The 26,556-nt window shown below is 40.9% G+C and overlaps 1 protein-coding gene across 4 annotated transcripts in view; it reads left to right on the plus strand.

Annotated features, from left to right (window-relative positions):
• The first annotated feature begins 9,371 nt into the window (after positions 1–9,371).
• Positions 9,372–26,556, plus strand: part of TPK1 (thiamin pyrophosphokinase 1) — a 387,814-nt gene continuing 370,629 nt past the window's right edge. Inside the window, exons 1-2 of one of the 4 annotated variants that reach the window (XM_027538741.1) lie at positions 9,372–9,555; positions 10,422–10,480. In XM_027538741.1, coding sequence (XP_027394542.1) covers positions 10,438–10,480 — 43 coding nt within the window. In that variant the 5' untranslated portion in view covers positions 9,372–9,555; positions 10,422–10,437. Of the gene's footprint in view, positions 9,556–9,868; positions 10,039–10,421; positions 10,481–26,556 lie in introns of those variants that run through there. The other 3 variants (XM_027538740.1, XM_027538742.1, XM_027538739.1) reach the window with 3 other exon arrangements.

Here is a 26,556-nt window from a genome sequence, read left to right on the forward strand (position 1 = left end):
CAGCCTACCAGGCTCCTCTGTCCATGGGATTTTCCAGGCAAGAGTACTGGAGTGGGGTGCCATTGCCTTCTCCACCACATAAATTATCTGTGCTCAAATCCCAGTTTTACATTTGCTTCTGGGAAACCTGAACCAAAGCATATGACAATTTGGTGCAACCTCAAGTTGAGGAAGGGCTTCCCAGATGGCTCAGTGGTAAAGAATCCATCTGCCAATGCAGGAGACGCAGGAGACCTGGGTTCGATCCCTGGATCGGGAAGATCCCTTGGAGGAGGAAATGACAACCCACTCCAGTTTTCTTGCCTGGAAAGGCCCGTGGACAAAGTAGCCTGGCAGGCTACAGGCCACGGGATCGCACAGAGTTGAACACGACTGAGTGACTAAACAACAACAGCAACAACAGAGTTGAGGAAGTAACAACCAAACTCTTGAGTGACTAGTTCCTTGGAGGTGAAAAAAAAATGAATTTGCTCCCTTGCAGGTAGGCTCCAGGTTGCAAGTAGATGGAATCAGGAATGCAGGCTTGCCCAGGTCGCTGCATCATGTGGTACGAGGCTAAGCACACAGGAGCTGTTTAGAACTGATTCTTTTAACCTTCCACGTGTGATGCCTTGTGATTCCTGCATCAGTACAGGGTGAGGGTGTCACTTCCAGTTCACATGGAGGTGTGCAAGCAAAAGAAAGACCACCAACAGAGAGGGGGCAGCAACTTCATTTTGGCAGTCTGTCTCCCTCTTCATGCTCCAAAGTCGAGCCTTAATCCCAAAGGGGCATGGGGTTAAGAGACAGCAGGATGCTTTTCTCCTCCACCTAAAACTGCTAGCCCTGCAAGTCTAGTCTGGGAGGTGGGAGAGAATGAAAGTTTTGAATCAAATATGAGATCTGAGTTTTACAATGGAAACTCTGAATCTTAATAACTGAGCCTATTTCAATATTTAGTTTTTAACTTAACATGTAATTTTAGCATTAAAATAATCATGCTGCTGCTGCTATGTCGCTTCAGTCGTGTCCAGCTCTTTGCAACCCCATGGACTGTAGCCCACCAGGCTCCCCTGTCTGTGGGATTTCCCAGGCAAGAATACTGGAAGGGGTTGCCATGCCCTCCTCCAGGGGATCTTCCCAACCCAGGGATCAAACCTGCATCTCTTATGTCTCCTGCATTGGCAAGCAGGTTCTTTACCACTAGCACCACCTGGGAAGCCCCAAATAAGCATATTCTAATACTACAAGAAGCATATTTCAATACTAAAAGTGACAGAAAATTATGAATTGGAGTGATGTCCTCAACGAGTCTCATACTAACCAGGTGGGAATAGGATATGCCCCATTCAGGGATCAGGTGGTTTTCAGCAGAGCACAACTGGCAGTAGTTAGACAAAATAAAATGAGCAGACAGAACTGGGCTTCCCAGGTGGCTCAGTGGTAAAGAACCCACCTGCCAAGCAAGAGAGTCAGCTTTGATCCCTGGGTTGAGAAGATCTCCTTGAAAAGGAACTGGCAACCCACTCCAGGATTCTTGCCTGGGAAATCCCACGGACTGAGAAGCCTGGCGGGCTATATAGTCCATGGGGTCGCAGAGTCAGACGTAACTTAGCAACTAAACAGCAGCAAACAGAGCTACATATATGTGTGTGTACATATGTATAAAATATATTATATAATATAAAGAACATATTATATATTCTTTCTCAAATTCTTTTCCATTAAAAGTTATTACAGGATACTGAACATAGTTCCGTCTGCTACACAGTAGATTTTTGTTTATTATTTTGCTTTCTAATATATTATAAATTTATATGGTGTTAAGTAGAAATTTATTTTTATCATTTTCACCTGTAGATGATTCCATCAAGAATATTTATTAAATACACCACGATATTTTCCCCTCTGATTTAAAATGTAACTTGTAAACAATTCCCATATATGAATTTGTTTCTGAACTCTATTTTGTTCTATCAAGCTACCTGTTTCTATGCTTATAATACCTTTTTAAAATTACTACGGTGATACATATTTTTTCTATACTTAGTAGGAAAGTCTCTTCTTATTGACCTTCATTAACAAGCACGTGAAGAGAAGAATGAAATAAGATAGAGTTGGAGATAGGAGACATCCAGATTGTTCTGGACCTTTTCAGTTTGGATTCTATTCTTAAAGCAGCTGATGAGTTTTAAGCAAGCAGGGACATGATCAATTTCACAATTTAAAAAGGGAGCTTTGGCTACCATGTGAAGACTAGATTAGAAAGAGGCAAGGGTGGAGAAGGGTAGAGGTCAGGAGTATTACAGAGCCCTGTGAGGGACATGCTAATTGGGTAGCTTGACCTTTGTTGTTCAATTGCCAAGTTGTGTCCAACTCTTCGATACCCCATGGACTGTAGCACACCAGGCTTCCCTGACCCTTAACTGGTGAATCAATTGAATCAGTGATGTCATCACACCATCTCATCCTCTGTTGCCCTATTCTCCTTCTGCCTTCATCTTTCCCAGCATCAGGGTCTTCTCAAATGAGTAGACTCTTCGCATGATGTGGCCAAAGTATTGGAGCTACAGTTTCAGCATCAGTCCTTCCAATGAATATGCAGGGTTGATTTCCTTTAGGATTGATGGGTTTGATCTCCTTGCTGTCCAAGGGACTCTCAAGAGTCTTCTCCAGCACCACAGTTCAAAAGCATCAATAGCTCACTCTTACCTGTTTAGTAACAGCACCCATTTTTATCTGCCCTTACTGCCTCTCATCTAAGTGATTACTTTTCCCAGTAAGACGGAGCCATGTGATTAAGTGACACCAGACAATTATGTTTAGACAGAAGCACTGTGTGAGGCTTTTGGGAAGCCTATAAAATGTTCAACTTGATCTAAAGTTTTGCTCTGGGAAAATAGTGATGGCTAAGAAATTCCCCCACCCCCTGTTTTCTAAGCCTTCACCTTTCTATGTTCCAGGAAAAGGATTACCTCAAAGAACTGCCCTTCCCCACATGACTCAGGTAAGAGTCCCATCCACACTTTGTCAGGGCTCTCATGAAACTCTCAGATGTCTCTCACTTTCACCTGAACCTCTGAGTAGGCCAGACAGAGTCCTTCCAACTCCCCATTCCTTTTTTTTCCTCAAATGAGATATAACTGACATTAGTTCTGGGTATATTCAGCTCTGCTTCTTTGTCTCATGAATGATTACCTGATATTAGAAATGTTTGTCTGCTTGAAAGTAACTAAACACAGATAAACACTTCTGTTCAGCTGATTGAGGTTTCCCCTAATTGTAAAATGACCCCAACTGCAAATCACCCCACCCGAGATTTCACTGTGCCTCCCTATAAATATCTAAAGCAAAACCATGCAGTGGGGACACTTGGATCTTAGGACCTAGGGTGTCCCCCCAGTAGCTTGAATAAAATCATCTCCTTGATTGACAGATGCATTTTGTCTTTCACATCTTTTTATAAGGCAGGTGGTGTACTTTTGCCCTTCCTCCTTTCTAATGGTTGAAATGTATAGGTGAAGGCCGGAGCTCAAGCAGCCTTCTGGGACCACGAGGTGGCATACATTTAAAACCATACGATACCAGATCACAGGGCTATAAAATGGAGCACAAAAAGAATGTAATGAGCTTACAGAGCAAAGTGAGATTAATTGTGAGAGGCCTGAGTGAATCTCCTGGAAGACATTTCAGAGAAGATGATACTTTAGATAGGGCTTAAAATAATGAAAATTTTGATGGATAATTGAGAGGAAATGACAAGAATGATTGAATCTTTATCCATACTGATTTCAATAGGCTGGAATAGAACAAAAGTTGACATCTTACTGAGTTTATGGAATGAAAGAAAAGGCAAATTAAAGTTTATTACCAAGGAGTGCAGAAGAATAATGATGTTAAGGAAAGAAATGAAGACTCTGGGGGGTTGGAATGAAGTAATGATTTTAGTTTTAGCCACTTGAATCAGAGGTAATGGTGAAATATTTAAGTGTAAATATTCTAAAGGCAGTTAGAAATAACTGCTTCAAGAGCTCAAGACAGATATACATCTTGACGTTGAGAGAATGATTTCATTTTCTGAACAAAGTGCTGAAGTACATGAGCTGATAGAAGTTGATTAAAGACCAGAAATTCTAAGACTGCTTAGTGGCAGCAGTAGGGAGAACAGCTGTTGAAGCAAAGTGGTGTTAGCACCTCTGCTCATAGCCTCTCTCAGCTTTCCCCCACCAGTTGTTTGGAGCAAAAACTGTTCTGCAAGATTTTGAAAGATATACCAAGCATGTTCCACGCTTCATTGTCTTTGAGACATTCTGGGTTTGGAGGTAAAAAACTTGTTTATTTCTGATCTTTGTGAGATGTTAAAGATGGATAATGTGCTATAAATCTCAAAGGAGGTTGGTAACAGGGTGCAGTGTTTTCAAAATTTATTTTGCTGCAGAAAATTGTTATTATAGAATCTTTTTGGACCATCATAAATTTTGAACTCCACCAGTTCAAGAAAATGGGGTAAGAGTAGAAGATAATTGGGTAGGGAGATTGGACAGCCATCTTTGTATCCTGAAGAAAAATGTATAACCTATTGCTAGAGGTTCCATCCTACTCCATGGAACTTTTGGGGATAGTAAGATCCATTGAAAACTTGCTTGAAGCTATGAAATTGCTCCTCTGAAAATTATACTACATGTATATGTATGTTCCTTTCCTTGGAAGCCCAAAATATGACAAGGATTAACAACAGTGAGCATTAATTTCCTTTTAATATACATTTCACAACCTTAAATTTCTTTAATGTGCACATTGCAAAAATATTAAATAATAAAATACAAACACATGTAAAATAATAATGATATGTCCCTAAGTCCACTGCCTTCTATGTGCTTGGTCCCTGTGTCTCAGAGGTTATTTTAAACTATTTTCCTTTTGTGGATATCCAAACACATTTAAAAAACATAGGGTTTTTCCTACCACTTCCATTTATTAAAATTTACTCTATCATGGATATTTTTCCACATGAGGGAACATTGATTTAGCTTATTCTTTTTAAGAATTGCTGGTATTCTATACTTCAATTTTTCATTTTTTTCCCACCATGCATTAATCCATTTAACAAACATTTATTCAATCTCTATTATGGGTAAGATATTCTTGTTTGCCTGGATAAATGGCAATGAACAAAACATATGTGGTTCCTGCTCTTAGCAACTCTCACTCTAGCAGGAGGAGAAAAATCATAAACAAGTTAAATAACTACAGATTGTGAACATAGCTCTTCAGCAAAGCAAACAATCCTAGGTAAGATGAAGAATAACAGAGGAAGAAAGTTGGTGTTGTGCTGAGGCTGGATGAATGAGTCAGCTGTGAAAAGAAACATTCTAGGCTATTGCAAACAATTTCGTTATTACTGAATATATTACTGAACATTCAGTAAATATTCATTGATTGCTTACTCTTTGCCAGCAACTGTGCCCGAGTCTGAGGATTCGGTGAACAATGAAAATCTGGTCCTTGTTCTCTTGGAGCCTGCATTTTAGGGTAATTAAATAAAATACAAAGACCTCACCAGAGTTACTGGAACATAATAATTATTGAACAAATGTAAATTTGTATGATAATTTACAATGTTATTTGCAATCTAGTAAGTAAATTTATCTCATTGTTCAAATTTGCTTCTCCAAATGCTAGAGATGTTGTGTTTTTCACATTAGCTGCCATTTGAATACCTTCTGTAATTTGCCTGTATATATCTGAGAAGGCAACGGCACCCCACTCTAGTACTCTTGCCTGGAAAATCCCATGGGTGGCGGAGCCTGGTAGGCTGCAGTCCATGGGGTCGCTAAGAGTCGGACATGGCTGAGTGACTTCACTTTCACTTTTCACTTTCATGCATTGGAGAATGAAATGGCAACCCACTACAGTACTTTTGCCTGGAGAATCCCAGGGATAGGGGAGCCTGGTTGGCTTCCATCTATGGGATTTCTCAGAGTTGGACACGACTGAAGCCACTTAGCAGCAGTAGTAGCAACATCCTTGTAATGGGGCTTCCCAGGTGGCGCTAGTGGTAAAGAACTGGCCTGCCAATGCAGGAGACATAAGAGACTCTGGTTTGATCCCTGGGTTGGGAAGACCCCCTGGAAGAGGGCATGGAAACCCACTCCAGCATTCTTGCCTGGAGAATCCTATGGATAGAGGAGCCTGGTGGGCTAAGTCCATGGGGTCACAAAGAGTTGGACATGACTGAAGCAACTTAGCATAAGCACGTACATTCTTGTAATCCTTGTAATAGGGAAGAGCAAATCTGACTCTGTGTTGAATCTGTTTCTTTTGCTTTAACCTTGGTTCCCTGGTGGCTCAGTGGGTACAGAGTCTGCTTGTAATGCAGGAGACTGGGTTTTGATCCCTGGGTTAGGAAGATACTCTGGAGAAGAAAATGGCAACCCACTCCAGTATTCTTGCCTGGAAAATCCCATGGCCAGAGGAGCCTGATGGGCTACAGCCCACAGGGTTGCAGAGAGTCAGATAGGACTGAGCAACTTCAATTTTATTCTATTGCTTTTGCTACAAGTTAATCACTGAAGAGGAGAGTGGAAAAGTTGGCTTAAAGCTCAACATTCAGAAAACGAAGATCATGGCATCTGGTCCCATCACTTCATGGCAGATAGATGTGGAAACAGTGGATGACTTTATTTTTCTGGGCACCAAAATCACTGCAGATGGTGATTGCAGCCATGAAATTAAAAGACGCTTACTCCTTGGAAGGAAAGTTATGACCAACCTAGAGAGCATATGAAAAAGCAGAGACGTTGTCAACAAAGGTCTGTCTAGTCAATGCTATGGTTTTTCCAATAGTCATGTATGGATGTGAGAATTGGACTATAAAGAGAGCTGAGTGCCTAAGAATTGATGCTTTTGAACTGTGGTGTTAGAGAAGACTCTTGAGAGTCCCTTGGACTGCAAGGAGATCCAACCAGTCCATTCTGAAGGAGATCAGTTCTGGGTGTTCATTGGAAGGACTGATGTTGAAGCTGAAACGAAAATACTTTGGCCACCTCATGCGAAGAGCTGACTCATTTGAAAAGACCCTGATGCTGGGAAAGATTGAGGGCAGGAGGAGAAGGGGATGACAGAGGATGAGATGGTTGGATGGCATCACCGACTCAATGGACATGGGTTTGGGTGGACTCCTGGAGTTGGTGATGAACAGGGAGGTCTGGCGTGCTGTGGTTCATGGGGTCACAAAGAGTCAGACACAACCGAGCAACTGAACTGAACTGAACTGAATCACTAAAGAAATGTTGCCTTTGGCTTAAAGTGTACATAGTGGCCTATCTCAGGGAATTCTGCCTCCCATGCCTGAGTGTTAAGCCAAAATACCTTTGTTTAGCTCATAGGAAACATCCTGACCTGTATGGCTGCAGGAAAGAAGAAAACACACACCTTCCAGAGTCTGGCTGGAACCAGGAAGTATTTGCAACAATTTGTTGCCTTATTTTACTACACCTCCTCATTGCCCTCTCTTTGTTCTGTAAAAGAAAGTAGCATCCAAACCCAGACAAATGATTCTCTGGGACACTAGTCTACCACTTCTTTCTTGGTCTGCTGATTTTCTGAGTGGAGTCAGTATTCCTTGCCCCAACAACTCATCTCTTGATTTATTGGTCTTTCATGCAGTAAGCAGTGTGAATTTGGACTCAGTAACACCCTTGGTCATCATTTTATTGGTCCACTTGCTTGTTGGGTGTGTATGCTAAGTCACATTAGTCGTGTCTGACTCTTTTCGACCTTATGGACTGACTATAGCCTTCCAGGTTCCTCTGTCCATGGGATTCGCCAGGCAAAAATACTGGAGTGTGTTGCCGTGCCCTCCTCCAGGGGATCTTCCCGACCCTGGGATCAAACCCACGTCTCTTACATCTCCTGCACTGGCAGGCAGGTTCTCTACCACTAGCACCACCTGAGAAGACCCTATTTGGTTCTTTACCACTATCGCCACCTGGGAAGCCCCAGTTTGCTTGATACTGAAATCCATTCAGCAACAGCTTGTCTGTTACATGGTCACTGTCTCCCTTCACCCTCAGTGTGTTGTCTTTTAGTTTCACTCTGAGCATCTTGAAACATGTGGACCTTTGAAATTTATTGTGGTTAATATTTCAGTTTTCTTTGGGAGAAAGAAACCTGATCTAGATTACACATAAAAACTTTGCAAGGAAGTGTGCTATAAATATAAACAGGGATGTTATAAGATGTAAATTGGATACTTCTCATATTGATGGACAGGGACAAATGTTTCTTGCAAACCTATATGCACTAGGCACCCACCCAAGTGTTTATCCAAACCTAGTCATTTGGTCCTTATAGACCTCTTCGAAAGTAGACAACACTGTTTCCATTTTACATCTGAGGAAACCTAAGTAGTTTTATTAAGCCCCACAGTTAGCAAGCACATAGTTAAAATGGCTCACCTGCTGTATCCTGATGCTAAAGACTTAATATTTAACTTTACTACAATAAATGTGAAGTTCCTAGTAGTTTGGTCTAAAACTGACTGTGAGGTAGATGTACACTTGGCTTAACATGGTGAATGTGAAAAACACCTGCAAGTTTCATTTGATCTGGCAGTTGATTAATGAGTATCAGCGATGTACTTTTCTATGGTTGGATTACCCCTGTAACTTGGTGACCAGTGTCAAAGATAAACACAGCCAGGTCTTAGTCCAAGCATCAAAAACAGATTTTGTTTAGTAACTACTGACAGTCGAGAAAGAGTTGAGCTCTATTCCTCTATGTGCGTAGGCTACTGGGAAGGGCTTTAACGGGAGGATGAAGGAGGGGGAAGAGTGGGCAAAGAGCTGGTCACTATTAAGGGCGATTACACAAGCTTCTCTTGCTGGTTGGCAGCTGCCAAAGCGAGGAGTCTCTTCTCCCACAAAGATGCTACCCTTCCTGCATTTGCAGGAAATGGCTCTCAAGTTGGGAGAGACACTTCTGAGTCTTAAGATACTTATTCACAATCCCAAGTCCTTGGGAGGTCAGGGGCCTGTGGTCAGGGGTTCCTTAGAACTTTCTCAGGTAGGCATTTTAGTGTGTGTGTGTCCTGGGGATGGGCCGTAGGCTGGCAGAAGCCGTGCTAGAGTTGGTCAGGTCTCTTAGGCCAGGGGTCTGCAAGAGTTGTAAGATGCTGACACTTGTGCAGTTCTCATCAGCTGTCAGAACCACGGTGTATGGGAAACATCAAATACAGAGGGTGGGAACCACGACAGCGGAGGCTAAAAATCAGGTCCTCTAAGAACCTCAAAAGAACAAGTTTAGTCTGGAAAAGATAAAGCCTAGGGAGTCTACTAAGTCTAGAGACCTGGCTCGCTTAGTCCTGGAAGAGGCTGCGTGGCCACAGAAGGAACTCTTCAACCTGTGAATGTTGGAGCGAGCAGAGCTGCAAAAGCAGCTTCAAGTTCCTGCCAACGATAACATTCTGTGATTGTTGCAACCCAACGAAGACTTTAACGAAGGCGTGCTCCTGAGGCACACGAGCTGCAAGCGGAAGATCAAGGAGAATGAGGATTGAGAAAAAGGGCTCTGTAGGTAACTTGGGACGTTGGCTTGGCTCTGATGCCAAGCTGACGAAGGATGACGGGGGAAGTTAACGCTTGGCTTGGAGCAAATAGCGGCCTCCAAGCTAAAGTTCAGGGACCAGCGTTCCTCAGAAACACCAGCGATGGCTCCAGGGCAGAACTAGTCTAGAAGAGAGGGCAGCGCGTGAGGGAGCGGGTGGCAGGATGGCCTAAGGTTCCGGCGCCCGAATGCCAGGGACACGCGGTCGGGGGTGGTGGGGGGAGGGGGAGGAAACGTGCGCGGTGGGGGATGGGGTTGGGGGCGGGGCCCCGCGGCTCGCACGCGCCGCAGGCTCCCGGAAGGAGGCGGGGCCGCCTTGCGCGCCCTTCCCTTAAACCTGCGGGGTCTCGGGCCGCGCGCCGCCCAGGCGCCTCAGTCGAGCACCGAGCCGTCGATCACTTGGCTCCCGCAGTCTGCGCTCCGGCTCGCTTGTGGCTCCACCCGCCATATTGTGTAAGTGCGACCGCAGCCCTGTAGCGCCACCCGCGTTCCCGGCGCGTGGGGCGGGGAGCAGGCGGCTCCCGCTCCCTTCGCGTCCCTGGCTCCCTTGGCTTGCCCCGACCCTGGCCCCGGGACGGTGACGGCGGCACGGGGAGGGGCTGGACCCGGCGACTCCGCCGAGGCACGCGAAGCGCGCGCGCTCTTTGCGCCTCCGCGCGCACTGGAACGCCGCGCGCCCAGCCTGCCGTGCCCCGGCCCGCACACCGGGAGCGCGGCTCGCTCCGCGGTCCGCCCCGGGGCCGCACGTACTGACGTTTTCGCGTGCTGTTTATTTAGCTAGGAGAAGTTCTAATGTGGCATTTTTATGTTTTTTTTTTTTTTTTTTTTTAACGCAGAGACCAGCAATCCGTTATGGAGCATGCCATTACCCCGCTGGACCCCCTGCTTCCCTCTGGTAACTGTATTTCTTCACACGTTTTACAGTGCAGTTGATGTGCAGTCCCCGGTCCCCCACCACAAGCCTTGATAAGGTTAAAAGGGCTGGACTCTAGACCCAGAACGGTGTCCAGTCTGACTCAGATTTCCCACATGTAGGCAGATTACTCAGCCTCAGTTTCCTTATCCGGGAAAAAGAAAAAAGGAGCATAGTTTTTAGTCTTTAGGGTGTAGGGTTGCGTGAGGACTAAAAGGTGATGCCCTTCACCTGGAGAAGACTAAGCCCTATCTGTAATGTGAGTTCTCAGGCTTCTAACAATTGGATCAGAAACGTAGACGGAAGGGGTAAAGATCAGTCTTTACTGACTTGATGATTGCCTGACCATTGTGCCCATTTGTCATCCTTTGAAAATACCTGAGGTTACCCAATAATGCTTTCAAGATACAGTAGTCAAGGGTTTTTCTTCAAGTGCGGAGTCATTGTAATTCACACGGAAATATACGGAAGAATGAGTTTTTCTAAGGGAATTGTTAGTCACTTTCATTATCATGTGTAGTAACTGACCCGATTGCTAATTTCATGGTATTAAAACATTTTTTTATGTACCGGTTTTTACTTTTGTTTCTCTTGTGTAGAACTTCTAGTTTATCCGCTCATCAATTTAAATAGAATGCAAAATTCTTTGTAGTGTTTACAGTTTTCTGTAAACCTATGAATTCATGAGTTTTTTGGGGGCAAGTAGTATTGAATCTGGTTTGAACTTGTCAGTTTCCCCACCTTCTGGGAGTATTTATGGTAAAGCAATCAAACGATAATTACAGGGGACCCTGACTCCTTTCTGCCCAGTGACTTGCTGTGCTACATTGTGTACATATACTTTATATCTTACTTTACAGGTAGTAAGGAGCTAGAGTCTGAACCCAGATATGTTGGACTTGTTGAGAGGTTGAGTGTCTAATCATTTTTGAAAACAGCTTTTCCTAGGAAAAGCACTGGCAAACATATGCATTTTGTAATTGAAACTTTGGTAGTTCTCAGTTATCCAAGGGTAGCGGGGACCAACAGTGTTTCCAGGAGTAAACTTGGGGTTCAGCTGGCCTGTTGACTTTCAGATTTGTTGCTAAGCATGAGCACTTTACTGCTGGAAGATTTCTAGTGTTTTCTCAGTTTTGAAGAGATAGGTCATAGAGACAGTGCTACGTAGGAAAGGTTGGAGTAAGGCAACAGGGTTTCTGGGTCTAAGTCTTAGATTTGCTGGTCGTATTTCAGTTTCTTCATCTGTGAAATAGGAATGTTTTTCAGGCTTGTTGTGAGCATAGATGAGTTGTAAAATGTGTAAAGCACTTAGCTTTAATTGTGGTAAGCGATTAGGTTCAGTGGTCAGGCTATCATGGTTGGATTTCAGGGTCAGTGTTGAAATGGAAAGGGCTTCCCAGGTAACTTAGTGGTAAACAGTCTGTCTGCCAGTGCAGGAGAAGCAAGAAACATGGATTCAGTCCCTGGGTTGGGAAGATCCCTGGAGGAAGAAATGGCTTTAGTATACTTGCCTGGAGAATTGCATGGACAGAGAAGCCATAGGGTCGCAAAGAGTTGTACACGACTGAGCGACAGAGCACGACATGCCTGCATGCTGAGATGGAAAAGGTTTGGAGCAGTAGACTAGTAGGAAATAGTAGGAAAGACAGGCAGTTCTGGTCCCTGTGGGTTTAATCAGAGGCTTAGGGAGAAGGCCATGACTCCTCAGGTCAGACATGTGTAGGCTCCACGCTGGGGCAGGCGTACAGGGGAAACGTTAAGGACTGTGAGGTCCTGTATGAAGCACAGATCCACCAGGTAGAATCCTGAACTTCTCTGAGGACAACTGTGGCATTTAGTGGTTTGCCTAGTTTCTTCCTCTTGCTTCTAAGGGTACAATTATTTAGAGATTCCCATCTGATCTCAAACACTGGCCTAGAAACATGGGTTCCCTACAAGTTTACTTTCCTCTAGATAAATGAGGGATATTTAAAAACGGAACAGTGTATCAGGAAGGGGCCCTTGCAATGCCTGGCTCTTAGAGTAATTTGGTAAATATGTGAGGTTAATGTTACGTTTAGAGAGGTTCCCTTCATCAAATATACATTTAATATTTTCTAGCAGAGAGGTAGCTTTTGTATGAATAACTTCCCTGAATGTAATTTTTGGCCTGATGTGCCTGTAATGCTTACCCACATTTCGTGTAACAGACGACCTGACAAGCTGGTTCTCTCTAGGTTCACTAATTGTCAGGTACACCAAAATGCTCACCTGTAATGATCACCAGCAGAGGGAATATAAAATGTTTTAAATCTTTGTTATTTGTAATTCAAGTGTGTGTTAGTCTCTCAGTTGTGTCTGATTCTTTTGTGACCCCGTGGCCTGCCAGGCTCTTCTGTCCATGGAATTCTCCAGGCAAGAATACTAGGGTGGGTTACTCTTTCTTTGTCCAGGGAATCTTCCCAACCCAGGGATCTAAGCTGGGTCTCCTGCATTGTGGGCAGAATCTTTAGCATCTGAGCCACCAGGGAAGCCCAAATTAAGTAAATGGTTATTATTTAAAGAAAAACAACTAACCTAAAACATGAAAGTTTCCTGTAATCCCTCTTCGAGAAATAACCATCATTAACAATTGGCATATATTCTAAAATTTTATTTATGTACACATAACCAATATACTGTTCCTCTTGTTTTAAATAAAATGGATTTATATCGTAAGTTTTGTAAATTATTGTTTTTGAGCAGTGAGTAAAAATATATCAATATTTTATTTCAAACATTGTGCTCTTTGTTCATTTTTTTTTTTTTAAGCAGTAGAGTGTTTCTAAATGTTAAAAAAAAATTCAAGTGAGTAAATGTTACAATCTTATTCAGCGATTATTCAGCAATTAATATATTAGGTAGTATCCAGTCTGGCAGATAGAAACTGGAGGAGCTGTGTGAAGTGGTAGACATTATAGGCAGAAATGGGCAGGAACAAGAAAGTTACACGTGCCAAAAGTAGTTTGATTCTAGCAAGGTCTCTTTCCTTTAGGGGATGGTAAAGGGTCTGTCAGGCAGATTACTATGCTAGCACTGATAGAGTGACTTCTGATTGGTTGGTTAAGTTCCCATTTTTGGTAGAGCTGAAACTGTACATAATTGGGTTAATTATTAAGTCTGGGTTTGGTTATGTGGGAGTTAACATAAATGGCTCCATTTTGGGCCTGTTGTTTTTAACACTGCAGGAAAAAGTCCGTCCTACCTAACAGAGGTTGTCATTCTGAAATCTTGTGTGTTTCTAAGTTGTATGTGTGTATAAATAAATATAGGACCTGTTTTAAGCCCTCTCCTGCAGCTTTTTTCACTTACTGCTTTGTTATGGTCTGTATGTATGGGTGTCCCAAGTTTTTCTTTTAATGGGAGGTACAGACACAATGGAAGCAGGCTTTCTTAAAAGACATTTAGACTGTTTCTAGTTTTTATTACTATCTACAATGTGTAACATTGATCGTATTTTTGCATATTTATGTGAGTTGAGAAGGAAATGGCAACCCACTCCAGTATTCTTGCCTGGAGAATCCCAGGGACAAAGGAGCCTGGGGGGCTGCCGTCTATGGGGCTGCAGAGTCGGACACAACTAAAGTGACTTAGCAGCAGCAGCAGTAGCATCAGTAGGATAAATTTCTGGAAATGGAGTCACTGGATCAAAGGATATGTCTGGATTTCTGGTATCTAGAGGAACTGACAACTACCTAGTGTATGCCTTTGATACCAGGTACGGTGGGGGATACACTTGTGATCTCTTCTCTCAGTCTTGTCGGAATTGAGAACAAAACAATATAGATGCTAGTTAGATGTTGAATTTTGTGTGATGGGACCCACATAGGAACTACAGGGACTTGGGAGAAGGGGAGCGGGGCAGGCTGGAGTAGGCAGAGAAATCATGGGTGGACAGATATCAGGTGGGCATACAGAAAAGCACTGGATTTAACTTGTGAGATGCCTGGGAGAAGCACAAGAACGTTGCAGGCCCTGGGCCTTCCTTGATTGAAAGCTCAGTCCTGCATTTGGCTGGGAACTAATTCAGTTCCATCTGGTGACTACTGCTGTGGCTGCTAAGTCGCTTCAGTTGTGTCCGACTCTCTGCGACCCCATAGACGGCAGCCCACCAGGCTCCCCCGTCCCTGGGATTCTCCAGGCAAGAACACTGGAGTGGGTTGCATTTCCTTCTCCAATGCATGAAAGTGAAAAGTGAAAGTGAAGTTGCTCAGTTGTGTCCGACTCTTCACGACCCCATGAACTGCAGCCTACCAGGCTCCTCCGTCCATGGGATTTTCCAGGCAAAGTACTGGAGTGGGTTGCCATCGCCTTCTCCCATCTGGTGACTAGCGAGGAAGAAAGAAGGTTGAGCGAACAGGTGGAGGTTTTGGAAGAATGGTTGAGCAGTGAGGTTAAACCAAACTGTGGAAGACAGAGAAATTTATTGCAGGGTAGGAGATAGAAAGATTTTTGAAAGTTTCTGTGTCCTTCCATCTCTGGAACATTCTCTATGAAACAGCCTTTATATACCTTTAAAACTTGATTAAATTGTGTCATCTATGTCATGGTTCACAATTGCTAATTGTATACAGATTAAAGTCCTTATCCTGACCTCCAAAGGCCCTTCACCATCTGATTCTTAACCACTTTTCCAGAATACTTTTTTTTTTTTTTTTAATCACTCACCTCTGTCCAAGCCAGGCAGAACTCACCACTATTTACTATGTGAACAATGATTGGAGCTTCAATACTTTGACCCTAGTTCATGCTACAGTAATCCCCTGGAGTGTTCATTTTCAGTCCCTAGAATTCTTATTGTGAAGCTTTAGCCATTCTGGGTAAGTAGAGGAATCTCTGATTTTAATTTGCATTTCCTTTATGGCAGAATGCGGATGTTGTCTGTTGTTAATTGTGAAATATTTGTCTCTTGCCACTTTACTTTTTTTCTTCGTATAGTTGACTTATAATGTTTCAGGTGTACAGCAAAGTGATTCAGTTACACCTGCATCTATTAATTATGTCTGTATCTCTATTTCTCAGATTCCTTTCCATCGTATGTTATTATAAGGTGTTGTAATGTGGTATACAGTGGGTCCTTGGCATTTATGTTATATATAGTAGTGTGTACCTATTAATCTTGAAAGTGAAAATTGCTCAGTCGTGTCTGATTCTTTGCGGCCCCATGGACTATACAGTCCATGGAATTCTCTAGGCTAGAATACTGGAGTGGGTAGCCTTTCCCTTCTCCAGGGGGGATCTTCTCAACCCAGGGATCAAACCCAGGTCTCCCTCATTGCACGTGGATTCTTTACCATCTGAGCCATAAGGGAAGCCCAAGAATACTGGAGTGTGTAGCCTATCCCTTTTCCAGTGGATCTTTCCGACCTAGGAATCGAACCCAGGCCTCCTGCATTGCAGGCGGATTCTTTACCAACTGAGCTACCAGGGAAGCCCTGAGCTACCGGAGAAGATTAAGGATTAATCTTAAATCCCTAATTTATCCATTCCCCCTATTTCTCGTTTGGCAGTCACAAGTTTGCTTCCTATGTTTGTGAGTCTGTTTTGTAAATAAGTTCCTTTGTATCATTTTTTTAGACCCCACATAAATGAGATCATATGATATTTGTCTTTATCTGAGTTAGTATGATAATTTCTAGGTCCATTCATTGTTTTTTTTATGGGGCTGGGTAATGTTGTGTGTATGTGTGTGTGTCTGTGTGTGTCTGTGTATACGCACACACACACACCACAGTTAGGCTTCTTCCATATCTTGGCTGTTGTAAATAGTGCTGCTGTGAACATTGAAGTGCATGTGTCTTTTTTCAAATTAAAGTTTTCATCTTTTCTGGTTGTATGCCCAGGAGTGGAATTGCTGGTGCGTGCTCAGTTGCTCAGTCATGTCTGATTCTTTGGGACCCCATGGACTGGAGCCTTCCAGGCTCCTCTGTCCGTGGGATTTTTCAGGCAAGAATACTGGAGCTGATTGGCATTTCCTCCTCCAGGGTATCTTCCTGATCCAGGGGTTGAACCCGTGTCTATTTCGTCTCCTGCTTCGGCAGGTGGATTCTTTTACCATTGTGCCCCTTGGGAAGCCCAGGGATGGCTGCATCATATGTTAACTCTAGTGTTAGTTTAAGGAAGCTCCACACTGTTCTCCTTTGTGGCTGCACGAATTTGTATTCTCATTAACAATGCAGGAAGGTTTCCTTTTCTCCACACCCTCTCAAGCATTTATTTATTACTTGTAAACTTTTTGATGATGGTCATTCTTGCCATTTTTCTATTGGATTGTCTTTGATTTTTTAAAATTTAATTTGTAGGAATTTTTCTTTTAATTGAGATATAATTGATATATAATGTATTATTTTTGATTTGATACATGTATATATTGCAAAAGGATTACAAGTAGGAGTTTATGTGTTCTGGATACATAGTTCTTTAAGTCTTGATTTTCTTATCAGTGAGATAGAGAGGACACTTTCCAAGGAGAGGTATAAAGATTAAAGAGTATCTGTAAAGCGTTTAATACTGATACATACATTAAGAATGCAGACATTTTATTTATTTTGTTCATTGCCTTAACATTTTATCTAGAGGTTTTTAAAATTGAAAAATATTTAAGCACATATGGTAAGCACATACTATTGCTATTTTAAACTCTGTTAATATAGGTGCGTTTTCCAATATTCTTAAAAATCTGAATTTTTTTTTCTTGTAGTGTCTGTGATCATTTCAGTTTTTATTATGAATCTTTGTATTTAGAACTCCGTATGCTTGAAAGTAAAATATATTTATTTTAAACACTTTGCAGCTAAAGTAAAAGAGTAAAACCTTCCTCAGGATCATTAACTTACATGTGCTTATTTCACAGACTTAAGACATAGAGCAACCAATTACAGAGACTATGATTTCTAGTTTACTAAAGTACTGGTATTTAGGCATTTTTGTATATTTTTACAACATAGTATATATGCATTATAAAAAGAGATAGATAAAAGATGAAATAAAAATGCGGTATTTTAGCCTCTCGGAGATTGCCACTCTTCTCTCCACTTGGATACATTTGTTGTGTATACATTGGTATTGATATCCCTCTAGATATTTCTATGTATGAATACACAGATGTTTTTAAACCAAAATGAGAACATAATGTAAGTTGCTTTATTCAGTTCACCACTTTACTTTTCCATGTCAGATTTCAAAGTATCTAATACCCCACCATGTTTAAATTTTCTCATTCTCAAAATAGCTTCCAGATGCTTGTTCCAAACTAGGACTGCCTATGAATTGGGTTCAGGATTTTAAATCTCGAAACATTGTCCCTCATATTTTAAATGTCCTTTAATATTGAGTATTGATAAATAAAGCTTTTATATCCCTTTTAAATTGATCTGATGGAATAAAAAAATACAGTAGTTTTGGTATGAACCATCATTCACTTAAAAATACATGATAAACTCCAACTCAAAAATTCCATTTTATTTTCCCCACATAATTTCATCATAAATTTGTGCTGCTGCTGCTGCTGCTAAGTCACTTCAGTCGTGTCTGACTCTGTGTGACCCCAGAGAAGGCAGCCCACCAGGCTCCCCCATCCCTGGGATTCTCCAGGCAAGAACACTGGAGTGGGTTGCCATTTCCTTCTCCAAAATTTGTGCTAGAAAACCTTTTATCTATCACTCTACCTTTCTTTGCAAAAAAATTATATATATTTAAATTTTAAAAAGATTTCTATGACCATAATGCTCTTGGGAGTTATTTATTCTGAGCTGAGTTACCATTGTTGAGGTTTATTATGAATCGAATTACCCTTTTAAGTATTATGGGCACACACTTGATCAAATCAGCATAATTATATTACACGTTCTTGTAACAACTAACATTTCTGTAACACTGTGTGCTGGGCATGGTTTTAATACTTCAACACTGTAAAACCTGTAGAAAATTTGTGGGCCTAGAAGTCCAGGTTTATGTTTTAGCTATCCTCTTCACTAGATATGTGGCCTTGGACATGTCTTTCAATTTCTTAGAGCCTTAGTTTCTTTATGTAAAGTAAAAATACATACAAACATGAAGTCTGTGGTCCAATTTAAGCTACTGTAAAGTATAAAAAGCAAGTTTAAGAGGTAGAATTAATGCAAATGGAAAATACTTTGTACTAAATGAACTTTTTTATATTATTAAATTTTGAAATCCCTTCTTTTTTCTATAGTTCTCAAAGGAGATAGCTATTTATTTAGTAAATGTGTTCAGCTAGGCAGGACAACCCTGAGTTCTGTGTGTAGTTTTCTTTTATACTTATTGAATTTATTATTTCTAGGTGCATGAAATTTTTAATAGTGGTCATAGTGTTTTGATGCCTCATGGTTAAGTGGAACTGTGTTGGGAGTATCTCATTCAGTATAGCATTCCTGTTATTTTTGTATTTCTGGAACTTATTCTCCATTGAAAATGCCTGATTATACCCATAAAAGGAGTATAAAACATGAAGATGGATAGTAGCATTCTCTGATTTACTAGAGGCTGGTTTGGGCATGCCTGGGTAATCTGTACGTAGAGTTCAGACTCCTTTGTAATATAAATGAGTGGCTACCTGGATCACTAGTTCAGCAGCAGACCTCTCAAGAACCCTTGGTGATGACATGCTTAGTACCAAACATAGCCCTAAACTGTTAACTCCCTTCTTTAGTCTCTGTTCGTAAATCCTTGTAAGAATGATATAAGGGTAGATCTGAGTTATGTGCATTTTTTTTTTTTAAGTTACAGATTAAAAATTCTTCAGTGTAGTAGTAAGATGCTTCTTGGTCACAAACCTGAAGTAGTTAAGCATTCTTCTTAGGAATTTCTGGTTTGTACTTTTCTTTAGGTCTGGGCTAATCCACGTGGCTGTTGAGGGTTTGAAATAAGGCTAGTGTGACAGAAGCACTGAGTCTTGTCATTTCACTGTGAGAAATAAAACTCCCATCGGTTATTGAAAAAATCTTAATTATTTGGAACACTGTATTAGTTTACTGAAGCTGCCATAACAACGTGCTATAGATTGAGTGGCTTAAAGAAGTTTTTCTCACAGTTCTTCTGCCAAAAGTCAGAGATTCAAGTTTGGTTTCTTCCGAGGCCTCTCCTTGTTTGCAGAGGGCTGCCTTTTCTGTGCCCTCACGTGTTCCCCCTTGGTCTGTGTGTCCCCTGGGTTCTGATCTGTTCTTTAAAAGGTACCTGTCCTACCGGGTTAGTGCCGCTCTTACGACTTCCTTTTACCTTAATTACCCCTTTAAAGACCCTGTCATATCACTGGTAGATGAATCACAGAGTCGATTTCAGTCTTACTTAGTTGCTGTTTTGTGCTTCTGTACAGTATGTCCTCTTAGTCATTCAACACTGCCTAAGTACCTAAATTTCATAAGTAATTTAAATTGTTCTAGTAGCCTCTTTAAAAAGGGAAAACAGATGAACTTAATTTTACCTTTTATTTAACCTAATACATCTAAACTGATATAATTAAGCATGTAATCAGAAATAAACAATTATGAATGCAATAATCGACATTTTTGTACTAAACCTTCAAACTCCACGAGTATAGTTTATACTTCTAGCCTGTCTCTATTTAGATGCTAAAGTTTCACTAGAAACACTTTACATTTAGTTTGTGATAATTTGTCAGATATTTTGTTCTTATTCATATCAGCAAGCGCCAACTCGTAGACTGGGACTTTTGGAACAAGCTTCATACACAGGGAGTAGAATGTTTATTTTCCACGGAAAGCCTTTGGAAACAGTGATTAGAGACAGAACTAGAATCGTGTCTGGGTTTTTTGATTGTATGCTTTTCTTAATATCAACACAGCTTTTCTGTTGTTTAAGGCAGTTTGCCTGCTTTGAAACTTGGGAAACTTGCTTTTTTTTTTTTTAAGACATTTTCATCCCTTTGTAGATGGCATGTAGACCTCAGGCTAAATCTTCAGCTTAAGGATTGTGATGTCTTTGCTATCCAGGGCTAATTAAGATATTCAGGAGGCAAACTAGTGGATTTTCCAGTTTCAGGGGTTAATCCTTTTATTTTGGGCTCCCAGGTAAAGAATCCATCTGCCATTGCAGGAGACTCAAGAGACATGGGTTTGATCCCTGAGTCTGGAATATCCCCTGGAGGAGGAAATGGCAACCCATTCCAGTATTCTTGCCTGGAAATTTCCGTGGACAGAGGAGCTTGGTGGGCTACAATCCATGGGGTCGCAAAGAGCTGGACATGCCTAGCATTCACACAACAACAACCTCTTACTTTACTCTCCTGCTCAATTAGAAATCCATTCTAGGTAGTTTTCAGGTCTCTTGAATGTTGCTGACTCTTCTTCTTCTTCCTTGTTGTATAACTCATAATTGTTAGAATTCTTCCTTTTTGTTCTCTTCAATTTATTTCTAATTCACAAAGACTTTGCTGTCACAACTATACTTTGTGTTTGTAGTTTAACTTTTTCATGTATTTTGTTTGATTTTCATATTTGCCTTAGTTTTTGTTGTTGTTTTAATTAGTTTCATTATATATTTGATGACAAAAATGTTTGGTTCATCCTCATTCTTCGTGGCCAAATTGTTTCTTTGCCATAAGTAATATCTCATTAACTTTATAAGCCGTCTTTTCCGCATCATCTAGAGAATTGGTTTCCTTAGTTTTAGTGGTGTTAAGTCTCTGCAGCACCCACTTCCCACATCCTTACATATCAGCATTTTAATAGCTGCATGCTTTCCTAAAGGAAAGCTTCTAAAGTGAGTTTAAAAGTAATCCCAATTTTAAAAAATCTTGTAAATCAGTCCTTTGTAGCATTTTCAGAAATTATACTATTTTAAACAAAACAATTGAAAATATGGAGTGAAGCTGTGGGGGCAGTTCTGATATTCTCAGTGCTCAAATGTTATGGCTTGATCACTCCAAAAAAAAAAAAAAATCTTCTGTGGGTTTTGATACATTAACACTAGATGTTTTTGAAGGTTCTCTAGGAAAATAAGGTGTATTTGTGCCTTAACTTCTCATTCAAATGAATTGTATTCCCTTCCTTCTTGTTAAAATTAATCAGAAAGAGTTATTATTCTTTGTAGGTGGCAAACAGATGCTCAAACAAATGGATTTCATTCTGAGAGTATTCCTGTGTCTTTATCACACCATTGTCTTTGAAGGTGTTCATTTATCACCACGGAATAGTTCCCTTTGTTTTTATGTCTTTAGAGAATTTAAGCTTTGATTTACTCTTAGGTCATGTGTAAGTTGTATAAATTGGGCCCGTGGCCCAATTGCTGATGTTTATGTTGAGGCGACTTTATTTTTCTTTCTCAAAGGAAGAAAACTGCTCTTGCAGTTTATAGCTCATGTGAGTACAAATGCTGTGAGTAGTGAATCCTGTGCTTGGAGAGAAAATCTTTGAAACCCTTCGTGTTCCTGGGGCAAGTTTACCTTTGGTGGTGCCCCTCTGAGATGGCTGTCTGGCTTTCTTGCTTGAACATGTTCAGGTAGCTCTGTCTTTTCGAGAAAATACATCCTATTGTTGGTCAACTGATTGTGAAAAATGTATACTTCAAATAAGCTGAAACTGACCTTTAGTTCTCTTATTTCTACCTGAAATCAGAAGACTTTCACTTGCTTTTTACTTGTACATAGTCCTTCCTTTGTGTCTGACTCTTTGTAACCCCATGGATTGTAGCCTGCCAGGCTCCACTATCCATGGGATTCTCCAGGCAAGAATACTGGAGTGGGTTGCCATTTCCTTCTCCAGGGGATCTTCCTGAGGCAGGGATTGAACCTGCGTGTCTTGTGCATTGCAGGAGGATTTTTACCTGCTGAGCTGGAGATGGGGTGCCTGCTTTCTGCTTTTTATTGTTCAGTTACTCAGTCATGTCTGACTCTTTGCGACTCTGTGGACTCTAGCACCCCAGGCTTCCCTGTCCTTTACCGTCTCCCGGAGTTTTCTCAGACTCATGTCCATTGAGTCAGTAATGCTATTCAAACATCTCATCCCCTGTCATCCCCTCCTGCATCTTTCCCAGCATCAGGGGCTTTCCCAGTCAGTCAGCTCTTTGCATCTCATGGCTATAGTATTGGAGCTTCAGTCCTTCCAATGAATATTCAGTGTTGATTTCCTTTAGGAGTGACTGGTTTGATCTCCTTGCTCTCCAAGGGACTCTCAAGAGTCTTCTCCAGCACCACAGTTCAAAAGCATCACTTTCTCATCACTCAGCCTTTTTTATGGTCCAACTCTCATGTCTGTACTGGAAAAACCATAGCTTCGACTATACGGGTCTTTGTCAGCAAAGTGATATTTCTGATTCTTAATATGCTGTCTTAATTGCCTTCAAATACTGACATACCTTAACCAGATTTTTCTTTTTTTCCTCCTTTTCCAGGCTAAATATTGTAGTCATTTTTTCAGCAGTTACTTGAGTGCCTGTTATGTAGCATAAACTCTTTTATATGGAAGAGGTACCAGCAATTTTCCTTATATTTCGTACTTCTCAGATCGACTGTGCCAGTGTAGGCCTTAGTAATCAGATGTTTTTCTCAAGAATGCTTACTGAGAGCCTGTCTTTCATATTTTAAAAGACTTTATATTTTAGAGGTACTTTAAGGTTTACAGCACAGTCGAGAGGAAGGTGTGTGGAGTTCTCATGCCATTACACAGGCATAGGTAGTGTCCTCCGTTGTCAGCACCCCCACTAGTGTGGCACGTTTGTGACTGGAGCAGTGCACTTGTTACAGTGTGTTTGATGAGCTGACAGTGGTGACAGGAATCACCCAAGTCCATTGTTCACAGTAGGGCTCACTCTTGCTGTTGTACATTCCATGGTTTTGGACAGATGTCTGATGAAATATGTCCATCCTTACAGAATCATAGAGAGCTTTTTCACTGCCCTAAAAATCCTCTGTGCTCTGCCTGTTTATCTATCCCTGCAACACTGATCTTTTAATTTTTTTTATGATTTTACCCCTTTTCAAGAATATCATGATAGTAGGAATCATACAGTGTATGGTTTTTCAGATTGGCTTTTTTTACGTATTAATATACATTTAAGGTTGCTCCATGTCTTCTCATGGCTTGGTAGCTTGTTTCTTCTTAGTGCCACCACAGTTTACCCGTTTACTTGTTGAAAGACTTCTTGGTTGCGTCCTGGTTTTGCCAGTTAGGAATAAACTTGTGATAAATATCCATGTGTAGGTTTTTGTGTGGACATAAGTTTTCAGCTGCTTTGGGTCAAAAGCAAGGGATGCAATTGCTAGATTGTATGGTAAGGTTAGGTTTAGGTTTGTAAGAGACCAGCCAACTATCTTCCAAAGTCACTTTGACTCTCCCACCAGCAGGGTATGAGAAGTCTGTCGATCACCAGCATTTGATGTTGTCTGTAATCCAGGTTTGGCCATCCCAGTAGGTGCGTATTTGTATCTGTGGCATTGTTTTAATGTGTGTTTTTCCCTGATGGCATTCAAAGCACAGCTTGTTTTCATGGGCTTAGTTGGCACATGTATAGCTTGTTTGGTGAGGCATTTAATAAGGTCTTTGGCTCATTTTTTAATTGAGTTGTTTTGTTTTCTTAATATTGAGTTTAAATGTTCTTTGCATTATATATTTTGAAAAACAGTCTTTTATCAGATGTATCATTTGAACATAGTTACTCCCAGGCTATGGCTTGTCTTCTCATTCTCTTGATGTTGTCCTTTGCAGAGGAGAAGTTTTTAACTTTAAGGAAAGCCAGTTTATCAGTTCTTTCTTTCATAGATTGTGCTTTTAGTTGTTGTACCTACGAAGGCATTGCCATACCTATGGTCATTTAGGTTTACTTCTTATATACTAGTCATTTTATAGTTCTGCATTTTTCTTTTGAGTCTTTGATCCATTTTTAGGTGGCTTTGTGGAGCTATAAGGTCTGTATGTACTTTTGTATTTTTGTAGGGTGTGTTCATTTGTCCTGGAAGCATATCTTTGCTCCATTGTCTTACCTTTGTTCCTTTGACAAAAATAAGTTGACTGTTTATATGAGGGGCTATTTCTGGGCTCTCTGTTTCTATTCTCCCTTGATATATTTGTCTAATATTTTTGTCAATACCTCACTGGGAACCAGTGGGAAAACTTCTAGTTTCTCCCTCTTAAGTGTGATGTTTGCTGTAGGTATTTTGTAGGTAGTCTTTTATCAAGTTGAGAAAGTTGGCCTCCGTTCCTACTTTTGTGTTGGAGTTTTTAAAATGATGTTTCTGCATGAGGTGAAATAATCATGTTATTTTTTTTTTTTTTAGTCTGCTTGTGTGATGGATTACATTGGTTGTCAAATCAGTCTTGCATACCTGAAATAAAGCCTTCTTGGTTGTGGTATATAATTTTCTCCATACATTTTTGGAATTCAATATGCTAATATATTGTCAAGGATTTTTGAATTTATGATCATGGGAGATACTGATCTCTACTTTGCTTGTAATGTCTTTGGTTTTAGCATTAGGGTAATGGTTGCCTCATCAAATGCAGTAGGAAGTTTTCCTGCTTCTATCCTGTGAAAGAGATAGAATTGGTATGATTCTTTGGAACTGGTATGGTTTCCTCCTTAGATATTTGTAGAATTCACCAGTGAATCCATCTGGGTCTCATGTTTTCTGTTTTCAAGGTTATTTATTGATTCAGTTTCTTGAATGATCTATTCACACTATTTACTCTTGTGTGAGTGTTGGCAGACTGTGTCTTCTCAAGGAGTTGGTCCATTTCATCTGGGTTATCAAAAATTTGTGAGTGTAGAGTTGTTCATTTTATTCCTTTAACATGCTTTTAACTTGCGTGGAATCTGGAGTTTCTGTTTCTGTGTTTTCTGTATTTTAAACTGTAATATCCACAGGATGTTGAGAATCCTGATCAGGAAGGTTCTGATAAATCATCAGAGAGAGTATTTTAGGACTCCAGAAAAACCCCGCAGGAGAACTGAGCTTTTCATACCCTTCTTTGTATTTGTAAGTTTCCTTGTATGAGACCCTGATACTTAGATTGACGTTGCCATGCTAACACTGTTGGCATTACCTGGGACATGTAAGAAATGCAGTCTCAGGCCCCACTTCTGATCGACAGAATGAGAATTGACATTTTAACAGGACCACTACATGAGTCCTTTAAAGTTTGAGAAGCACTGACCAAAGGAACATATAAGATGCCTTTTTAACATGATTAAGACAAACGAAAAAAATCTCCATCATATTTAAGGATGATATTTATCATTATTACAAACTTCCTTTAAGCTAGAAGTGTATGATGGTTTTCTTTCGAGGTTTATTGTTGTCTGTGGAAATGCATAGTGTGATAATGCATTTAGGACGTACAGTGGCAGAGAATGGTCTCCTCAGTGTGACACTCTGGTCTCATTCTTGTCACTAGTGGTATCTGTGTGCATGTCACCTTTGGCAGTCTTAAAATTTTCAAAAACATGCAGATGATTCTGATGGCCTATCAGTATAGTTGGGATATAACTCAAGGTTTATCTCTGCCATAATCTCTGTTGTTAATACTTGTAATTATTTTTTCATCTCCACAGAGGAAGCATATTTTAGGCTGTGTAACATTTCATTCATTGAGCCAGCATTTGAGTACCTGCTATACATGTGGTCAGGAAGTAACAGTTAGAACTGGACATGGAACAACAGACTGGTTCCAAATAGGAAAAGGAGTATGTCAAGACTGTATGTTGTCACCCTGCTTATTTAACTTATATGCGGAGTACATCATGAGAAACACTGGGCTGGAAGAAGCACAAGCTGGAATCAAGATTGCCGGGAGAAATGTCAGTTACCTCAGATATGCAGATGACACCACCCTTATGGCAGAAAGTGAAGAGGAACTGAAAAGACTCTTGATGAAGGTGAAAGAGGAGAGTGAAAAAAACTAAGATCATGGCATCTGGTCCCATCACTTCATGGGAAATAGATGGGGAAAACAGTGGAAACAGTGTCAGACTATTTTTGGGGGCTCAAAAATCAATGCAGATGGTGATTGTAGCCATGAAATTAAAAGACGCTTTCTCCTTGGAAGGAAAGTTATGACCAACCTAGA

Source organism: Bos indicus x Bos taurus, chromosome 4 (genome assembly GCF_003369695.1).
Source record: "Bos indicus x Bos taurus breed Angus x Brahman F1 hybrid chromosome 4, Bos_hybrid_MaternalHap_v2.0, whole genome shotgun sequence".
Taxonomy (NCBI): Eukaryota; Metazoa; Chordata; class Mammalia; order Artiodactyla; family Bovidae; genus Bos; species Bos indicus x Bos taurus.